A 9,950-nucleotide genomic window follows, 5' to 3' on the forward strand; every position below is an offset into this window, starting at 1 on the left:
GGGGATCACCACAGTAACCAGGAAGGACTACTTGTTCAGAGGGTCCAGTAGTAGCGAGGATGAACACAAATAGGATAGTCAGAGACGCATGTAGGAGTAGTTCGTTTTTGGGAACTTTATCTCTGTGATACTCATGTTATTTATGAGTATTTGAAAATATCTTGACTTACTGAAACACTTCAGTTTAACAATATGACCTGATAAGCAGAAGAATGGAAGGTAAAATGTATATTTCAAGTTACATTTTATTGGTCGAACACACTTATTTAGCAGATGTTATTGCGGGTGTAGTGAAACAGATAAAAGTAATAGACTGTAGACTGTCTCCACAAATATGAAATCCCATTCCAGACAGACCATCACTTTTTAGCAAATTGGAGTGCTGCACCTGTGGATGGTCAATTGAAATGACAGTTGGGAAATCATAAAATGACCTGAAATACCAACTCAGATGAACACCTCACAGAAACAGCGCAAACTACCCCTCTGTCAGCCATACAAAATAAAACATTGCACAATCTATTTAGCCCCGTCTGGTACAGTGATTCATGAATCGAGACACACGATTTGGAACAGACTTATTTTAAAAACACATTAAGAAAATGGGCCAAACATAATGTATTCATTTTTACAAAAAGGACATCATTCATTCAGATACATTATATCAAATCAACATTTCCAAATGGGCTAGTAAGCCAAAATTTGCTTCTCGAGTTACTCAATACACTTGTTAGAACGGAAGTTAAGTAACACACATTACAGACAGAAGATGGCAGCTTAGGCTGAGGATCCTTACAGTCAACATCGGACTTCGCAAAACAACATTTAGGCTTCAGTGTGAGTCGCCAGTATTGTAACAGCACCAAGTCAAGTCTTTTACTCAAAGTAAGCGCTGATGGAAATAGTGTTCCGATTGCTCTCAGAACTTGACATTTCATCATCCCTTGAATGAATCACTTCAATAAACTCCACCCTCAGTTCAATGTTCCGAGAGGAAAGGGACAACGGACGGAGGACTTGTACCTACTACCTGGACCTCCGGTCCTTTTTGTTCTTGTCCAGGTTTTTGTCCATAGTCTTTTCGTTGTCCCCTCTGCACTTGGGACAGAACCACTTCCCCTTGGGCTTGTAGGTGAGCCCCACGCAGGAGAAGTGGAACCACTCGATGGGGCACGCGTCGTTATCGCAGCCGATCATCTCGCCGTATGACACCTGCTCGCACAGGCAGTAGGTGGGCTCGTTGGGGTCGATGGTGAACTCCACGGGCGAGGCGTCGCGCTCCTGCTTGGCCTTGCGCTTCTTCTTCTTGGCCGACTTGGACCTTTTCTCCCGCGGCTGCAGGGGCAGCTCATCCGCCGGGTCGTCCATCACCGCTCCATTCCCCGAGGCGTGGTTGGAGTCACGGCTCTCACTGTTGCGCTGGCGTCTCGGCCGGCGGGCCGAGGAACGCTCAGCAGGGGTGGACACCGCCGCCTCCTGGACAGAACTGGAGCGCCGCTCGGTGACGACCCGCTCACTGGTCTCGCTGGGCTCCTGGAGGCAGAGGGAGTCCATCTGGCGGGAGCGGTTCTCTACCAGCTCGGTCATCTGGGTAACCACATGGATCTTCTCGTCGCCGAGCTCCTGGCTACTGATGAGGGCCCGCTGCAGCTGAATCTGAAGCCTCTTACGCTGAGCCGCATCCTGCTCGCCCTGGTAACGCTCATAGACATCGTCAACCTCCTTCAGGACCTCTGCAAAGCACACAGAATGAGAAAATAGTTAGGATGGGCGTCTCCTGCATTTGTTTTAGTTACTGAGTAGAATAATCATGAGGGATTAAATAATATCTGACACTGTCAGTCAGGGCAGGGAAAATGTAAGTGCTCATTAAGGACCCTGGTAGGAACAGGGGAAAAATGCATGAGAAATTTGGTGAGCACAATTTTATGCATGTCTAAAATAGCTGCTGCAAACTCTGGGAGCACTGAAAATCACCTAATAGCAATCTGACAAATGAGTAATGAGCTGGAAAATGTGTGCCAGTGTCCTAGCTAGCTAGTGTTATTGTTACATATAGAGACAGATATGACACTATTGAGCAAAGACAGGTATACATTAGACCACAAGAGGAAGATGCACTCTAAGTGTATTTGTCATTCTGGTAAAAACAGGAAACCAAGAAATAACAGACGTAATGGTCAAAGCCATAAAATGCATTGTCTATTGTATAGGACAGGAAACCAAAGCAAGGCCATGAGTGCATAGGACAGCTGGACATACCGAGGTCAGAGGGACACAAAGGAGGGGGGTCAGCCAAATGACCAACGGATGGACTATGGACATAGGACATATATATTTAGGACAGGAAGAGAAAAGACGCAGTCTACGAGTCCTAATAAGGACAGACATAGCAAAGAACACACCAAGCTAAACATAAGGGGCCCATAGCATAAGATGGGCATGTATTATTTTTGGGACATGAAGACGTCCTGCCACTATTATAACTTAACTGAAAGCAGATATGGGCATTATTGGGCGTGAACAAGCAGGATGCACAGATTGGGATATAATGGTGGCAGATGGACTGAGGGAAGTAACTTAATTTGCATGTGGGATGGACTCATATGTTGTATGTGTATAAATACAGAGCCAGTGCTCTGGAAAAGTGTGTGTTCCGCAGACCATCTAGGCTTCTGATATGTTTGTATTAAACGCCTATATTGAATTCACAAGTTCTTGTAAGTGTTATATTTTGTACCGATTCTCCATGACAGAACTTGGCGAGCTTGCCAGGAGAGACAGGGACCACGGAGTGACGTTCCGGGCTGATGACGGTTTCTTTGGACAATCTTGCAAACAAAGGCGGCCGCCTAACTATAAAAAGGTAAGCATGTTCTTAAATAGTTAAAATGTTTGTATAGATTGCTTCAGAGATCCTGTCTCAGCGAGAGGGGCGTCACGTAGGCTTCTCTTTAAATTTCCTAAAAATCCAGTAAAAGCTAAAGAACTTTTGAATTCAATAAATTGCATGCATGTGTGAATTTGGGGTTGTTTTAAATGTAAATGTATGTGCGCATGTGTAGGGACTAAGTGAATAGGGGTTGTGAACCTTGCTGGAGTCAGGCATTTTAGCGGAGGGGGCTTGCACTCGTTCTGGTCGGACCGTTCGAACGGACCCACGTGTCTGGGTTGATTGGGGGAGTTGTTCCGTCTGATTTTGCTTGGCCGGGCTCGAATGTCTCAGGATCTGTTTTGGGATGTGCGTAAACACAGCCCAATCAACCTGAGCGGGCGACTTGTGTCGAGTGTGTGATTCGGACTGCCCCTCGTTGAGCCATTCATTTGGGGACCTTGTGTGGGCTGACTAGTGTGGCTGTTCGCACTCTCTGGCTGAGCTGCTTGGCCCAGTGTGGGGCTGCTGCTGCCTGATCATATGGTCAAAACAAATCAATAAGTAGTTTTAAAATTCCTGTAATACCGCTTCAATAAAGTTAGTAGTAGGACTGAATGGACAGGTTAGTAGTTAGAAAGTCCACGAATACCGCCCTTTAAAAGAGATTAGAAAAGGGGTCTGCTTGGGTGGTGTATTCACAGTTACCGCCTCTAGAAAAGAGAGAGGGACTGCTCAGGTGAATAGATAGGGAGCAGAAGAATTCTGACCCGATTTGGCTGGGTTCAACTGCAAAATAAACCCTATAGAAAGTTGCTGGCTTATGTTGAGGAAGTGAATTAAGTTTAGAAACTATAGATCGTTTTAGGTAAAACGAAGGGTGTGTGTGAACAAATAAAAATAAAGAAACTGAATGAATGGAAATAAAATGCATTAATGAGAATTCTCTGTGGTGAAAGGAAGAAGAACAGGTTGTGTGTCGTGCCAGAGGAGGTCCAGAGGGACAGCGGAGTCTTTATGTGACAGGCAGGGTAATAAATTAAGGGGAGGCAGGGTAATAAATTAAGGGGAGGCACTCTTAACTATCGCTAGACAAAGGGAACGAAATCAATAAACATTGGGCAAAAGGTAAAAATAAGGATAGAACATTGACGTGATAATGTGTTAAACGACCATTGTAAAAAAAATACAATAGGTGTTAAAAATAGGTATTAAACAAGGCACGGATAGTATATAACGGATGCGAAGTCAGAAGAAAGATTTTAAAAATATACAGAAATTAAAATATACTACGTGGTTCAAATAAATCTAGGCGGACTAGAATAGTGTGACAACTGCATAAGAGACACCAAAATACAAGTCTAGAACACATTAAAAATATCACGAGGTGTATAATACGATGGGAATGTTTAGGAAAAAAATGTATAGTGGCATAGGAAACAAAAGGACTGTTTCTCCCCAGCATACAGAGATAACGGAATTTAATAAAGCCATGGAGTCGCTGAAGGAAGCGCACGTGAATTCTACCAAATTCGGCTTGAATATGAACGAGCAAACTGGATAATGGAGGACAACATTACCCGGTAAACAGGATAAATAAAATAAACAATTTAGGGAGACAATTAGGAATTGGAACAATTACATAAAACCATAATAAGAAGCTCAATTTACCAGCATTCAGATGTCAACATTCTATCATCAGAAAATACATTACGATGGGGACAGATATGACTCTGCTCGCCCTTGCAGACGTGCGAGTGGTTAGCAGAGCTATAGAAAATATCTAATGTAGGTGTGGAGCTAACAAGTATGGGGAAAATGAGTGTAAGATGACACTGGAACTTAGTGCGGTAGCAGGAAATGCCGCTATACAAGAGTTTGTACTTTTTTCAAAAGAGAAACAACTAATGCTTCAACACCTGCATTGCTTGCTGTTTGGAGTTTTAGGCTGGGTTTCTGTACAGCACTTTGAGATATCAGCTGATGTACGAAGGGCTATATAAATAAATACATTTGATTTTAACTAATCGTTTTGAGGTTAGTAAGAATGGAATTTTCACCTGGCGGTGTATAGTCTCTGATCGATCAATGAGTGGTTCATAGAGATTAGTTATATGTGATGAAAGACGTATTAGATCACGTTTTACCTGCCTTCTAGTAAAATCCCGATGGGATTTACTCATAGTCCCACGTGGTATCATTTTGCATTGAAACAATAGTTTGTGGTGATAAAATACGTGGATAATTTGTTATTAGCGTCAAAAGACGGAAAATAAACGAGAAATCACCACCTTGGTAAAATTAGTTGGAGGAAAAGCAAAATGTAACATATTGGTGTTTTCAATTTCTAAGGGTAAGATACAGATAACCATCCAGGAAGAAACTATGCGTTTTGTGGCATGGCTAAAACTTATGAATGACCAAAAAGTAAAAGGGGATTTTAATTGTGTTAGACATTCAATACCGTTATTCTCTGAAACTGCTAAGACGCTTATAGAATAAAATCAATATATAAGTAATACTATTGGCTTGCTGATTAAAAGGTAACATTGTGAATGTTAACAAAATGTACATTTCTTTTCCAGAAAAAAGGGGTTTAATTTTCTCTGGTCAAAATGTAATTGGAGACTGCGGTACAAGAGATATTCGGCCACTTTAAAAGTCAAAGTATCTGGATAAGGCTATAAATGGAGTTCCGGATAAGTGTACAATTACTTTGAAATTCTATTATTTCCTTGGGAAAATTATGAGTTGTAATATTAAATTGACTAGACCACTTTTTTTATTTAACATGGGTTCATAGGAGAAATGATCAGTTCCCTGGGGTTATGGTCTTTGGGTAAATACAGAAATGTGCTTTGTTCATTCTGCATATAAAAGGGAAATATATGTTAACACGGGATGACAGATACTCCAAATGGTTCATTGGAGTGGGGGTCTCTGCGAGGGTTGTGTTGATAACTACATAACCTGTAACTCGTCAGAGATCGGCAGTAGAATAAGGGAGTTATCATGGAAGGTGACGTCAGAATGCTTTAATGCATGGGAGAGATTATCACCACAACAAGTGTGTGTGAAACTCAAACCTACACTACTGGCTGAATAGTGAGGGACAACTGTGTCTGATGACCTGTGAACTGTATCTAAAATAGACATGCGGGAATGATATGTGCTGGGAGAAGAAAGACTAAAGGGGAATGAGTTACTGACCTTTTATTACCAGGCCACTCATGACAGAAAAACAGAGACAAAAGGGTGTATTGGAAAATAGATATTACTGGTACTAAAAGTTTAGTATAAATGTTAATTAGTAAAGGGATGATGTGTATTGAATAGATAAGGTCACATTTGAGTTAAAGTAAGCACTAAGGACTGTTATCCTGAATATTGGGTTGGACAATTTATAAACAATGTTTAGTTATGATTTGGATATAGGACTGTTTAAATTTACTAAGCCTAGAGAAGCTCTGGAAACTAATCCTGAGACAGGGTGACAGAATTTACAGAATATTAAATTAAACGTTTTTGTTTCTTTTGTTTTATAATGTCATTGTAATGATAAATTGGAATGATATGAGTAATTGAATAAAAGGTATAGTCTGTTGTACGATAACACCCAACGATGAAGAAGAAAGAGACCAACATAACATGGGCATAGAATGAAACGGATGGACGTTTTCCCCAGGTTTAATTACATTACAACTAGTGGTAATTTATTGCAAATATGCAGTTATTCTAATTTACTTTTCTATTTTTTCTTGTTTGGTCAATTTATTTTTGTTGAGGAAAATAAGTGTGTATATTGTTCCTGAGGAGAGACTGATATAAATTGACTAAAAATGATTTGAGAATGTTTAAGTATGTATCAAAATAAGAGGTAAGAGGTTAAGGAAATAGCTTTCTCGATTTCATTGATGATCAGATACTTCAGATGTGACTGGTTCTGTTGAACTCAACTTTTACAGCTGATAGTCTAAGTTTGGGACAGTCCTAAAGTTCTAACCTCTTAACAATAGTATGTATAGAAATCAAAACGTCTCTGTGGCTGCAGCATGTGCACATTCAATGTCATGCTCTGTTGTGGTATTAAAATATTCTGCTTGTCTCCAGTCACGTAAAACGACGTAGAATTGCATGAAATGCATTTATAAAAAGGCTAATTCTTGGAACGCAAACAAGATAGTCATAATAAAAACACTACATGAATATCTTTTCACCCCTACCATTGTCCGCGGTGGTCAGCGACTGCAACCTTCTTTGCCAAGGCTGGTCTGTCCTAGGAGTGAGGATAAACGGTAGGCATGTTCTCTGCTATTTTTGTGTTATTATTTTGGGTATATGGGAGGGTCACTTGTCTTTTTTCCAAGCGTTCTGGGAGGGAGGGAGGGTAAAAATGTATTTTACTCTAGGGAAGGCCATCTATTTTTATTTCAGAAGTCCGATTTTCTCCAGGTATCCCTCATCACAAATAACACAGTCCCTAACTTAAAAATGACTCATAGGGAACGACAGTTGAACTAAGCTCATCAGAACCCAACAAATAAACTTGTTTTACTCCAATGTGTGTAAACAAAATAAAAATGTAAACAAATACTATAGCTTCAAAGACATGGTTAAAACTATAATTGTGATATCAGGGATGGTGCATCCATAGCGTCTATGAATTTGATAGTGATTACATTTCTCCAGCCCCATCCCTTAGCTTTTTAACAAACACGGTGTGGGGAGGCAGATTTTTATTATTTTTACTACTGATTTAACAATCCCTTGAAAACGGCACGTAGTTGTCAATGGTTTTAGTGGAGCTGGGGATCTCCTTGCCCCACAGCAGCCAAATCGATTGCTCGGCACCGTATTGTGACGTTTTATTGAACGACTCACGCAATAAGGAATTCCCCTCGACCACACACAAATTGGGGAAAACCAACATTATTTGACATCGACTCCTGCTGTAAAAGAGACAACTTTTGTCGATGTTTAGTTATACAGAAATAACAAAACATGCCGAAAAGCTGCTGTGTTTGTTGTGCAATAGCAAAAATCCCGACCTACAATTCACAATGCTCCCACATAAGGAAACAGAGCCAGCGAGAAGAGTGCTGTGGCTTCAGACTATTCGGCATGGGAGAGTGGGAAATGTAGGGAATCCAAGGAGGCTACATGTGTGTGGATCACATTTAAATCACAGGCAATACATTTAACTTGTTTGGTATAGTCCGTTTAACGCCACTCACTACTTGTCGCTGTATAATCAATTTGTGTTGTTGCTTGTCTTGGCTAGCTTAATGTTACGTCAGAAGCTAGCTAGCACTCACGTGAAAAGGGGGATGAGGGAAGCCCTAAAATATGTTTTTCTAAATAGTGAGAACACTCAGGAGCAAGCAATGTTGAAAATAAATCTTAAAACATGTACTTAAATCTAGTTGTCATTGACTAAAACAAGCAGAAAAGAAAATTAGGTTTGAAAAGGGTAACGTTTTTGCTGCTAGCCAATTGGGTAAACTAGGTTACCACAGGTTGTTCTAATACCCGATTCAAGAAGTGAAAAAACTTTCCGCCTGAACAGGCAATAACGTCTGCCATTGAGGCTGCCAGCGCTGTCTCTGGCCCACAATCCAGCACAGTGGGTGGTAGTAATGCACCAACATTGGATGCCAACTGCCGAAAAAACACCAAAGAAGGATGCTGCTAGTTTGCTTGGGGACAACAGTAGTGTCCTCCACACCCACCTGCCGAGCACTGCTTTCCCACAGTTTTGTTAACATTACAGCGAGGGAAGTAGCTAGCTATTGTTGCCAACCCAACCTTCGTAATGGCACTAGTGGGCAGGGATTACCATAGGCATAAAAGGTTTGCAGTGTGGTTAAGTTTTTAATCCGATTTTTAGAGCGAAATAATACAAATAGCCAGGTTTAGCCAGTCTGTGTTCTAGAAAGTGGCCCGATGCGAGATGGGTGATGCTTCAAGAAAAATCCCAGTCCGAGAAAAATTCCCAGTTGTCGTGAATGCACCGGTTTCGGAAATCACCGAGTCCTAGTTGATTTGAACGCGGCACAAATACTACCAAAATTCTCGTACATGGCACATTTTCATCACCAGCGTTAGAGCGGATTGCAACAACGACCGTTTCGTTTTTTTCTTTCTGTTAACGTTACTGTTATACTACGAATTGTATATTTGCTAGTAGGCAACACTATCAACAATAAGTAAACATCCCTTGTAAATAATACAACGAATGCAGATAACAGGTTTACCAACTCGAAAGAAAGCCGTTAAACGCCACAACACCTCTTGTCAAAATGGCTGATCCTATAGCTATATCAAGCCAACTCGGACCTGACACCGGGACATGTTGAGGATAACAAATTGAAGGCATACATCGTACTCGAAAGACTAAACTATCTATATTTCAGCACACAAAACACTTGCTTTCAATGCTAGCTAGTATGTGGAACATTAACGTTAGCTAAAGTGGATCGGGAATTTGTCAATCCAGCACACCCTGTTTTGTAATTTTATCGTCAAACTCGCAAATATAAGCACTAAAACAACGAGAGGAAAAACAATACCTTGATACTTTGAGTCAATTTCTCGCAGCAGAGAGACGTTTCTTTGTATATCCAAAGGCATGGACTCAACACATTCCAAATAATCCTCCACATAGCTGACCAGTTGTGACTTTTCCACGTTTGGATAGTGATGACCTAACATTGTTCCACCGATGCATTGAGACAATCAAGAAAACTTGTAAATAGATTTGAGATAATGCATTTAGTATGGTTTCTAATGGTTTTCTTGCGCCAGTATTGTTGCATACTATATTCACTGGTCAGTTCACTTCAAACAGAACTGCACACAGTGCGCATGAGCACGGTGTATTCCTTTTATGGCAATGCACAGCGTTTTCGCATTTTACTTGACAGGGAGATTGGCCGTTTTTATTTCCAGCGTTTGGATTGGCTATGAATAAAATAAAGGCCACCTTTATTTTTATGAACTTTTCCCGGGAAAGTAAACCATTAAGTACTACTATTTTAATTGACCGGTAAAATAGTTGTTCACTCCAGATGTGCCAAGT

At 40.8% G+C, this 9,950-nt stretch overlaps 1 protein-coding gene across 1 annotated transcript; it reads right to left on the bottom strand.

The window, feature by feature from the left end:
• Positions 1-223: 223 nt before the first annotated feature.
• On the bottom strand, positions 224-9,748 carry LOC110531919 (inhibitor of growth protein 2). Its single transcript, XM_021615398.2, has 2 exons — positions 9,442-9,748; positions 224-1,733 (listed from the first exon to the last, which is right to left on the bottom strand). Exons 1-2 carry the CDS (start codon positions 9,581-9,583, stop codon positions 1,027-1,029), a joined length of 849 nt encoding a protein of 282 aa, XP_021471073.1. The 5' UTR covers positions 9,584-9,748; the 3' UTR covers positions 224-1,026.
• Between the last annotated feature and the right edge of the window lie 202 nt (positions 9,749-9,950).

Source organism: Oncorhynchus mykiss, chromosome 9, assembly GCF_013265735.2.
Source record: "Oncorhynchus mykiss isolate Arlee chromosome 9, USDA_OmykA_1.1, whole genome shotgun sequence".
Classification (NCBI taxonomy): domain Eukaryota; kingdom Metazoa; phylum Chordata; class Actinopteri; order Salmoniformes; family Salmonidae; genus Oncorhynchus; species Oncorhynchus mykiss.

Bases quoted from the DNA above. Each gene is read 5' to 3' on its own strand.
- LOC110531919 (XM_021615398.2), bottom strand. From the start codon at position 9,583: ATGTTAGGTCATCACTATCCAAACGTGGAAAAGTCACAACTGGTCAGC. The intron at 1,734-9,441 runs GTATTGTTTTTC...TGTGCTTTGCAG, and splicing joins AATTGACTCAAAGTATCAAG to AGGTCCTGAAGGAGGTTGAC.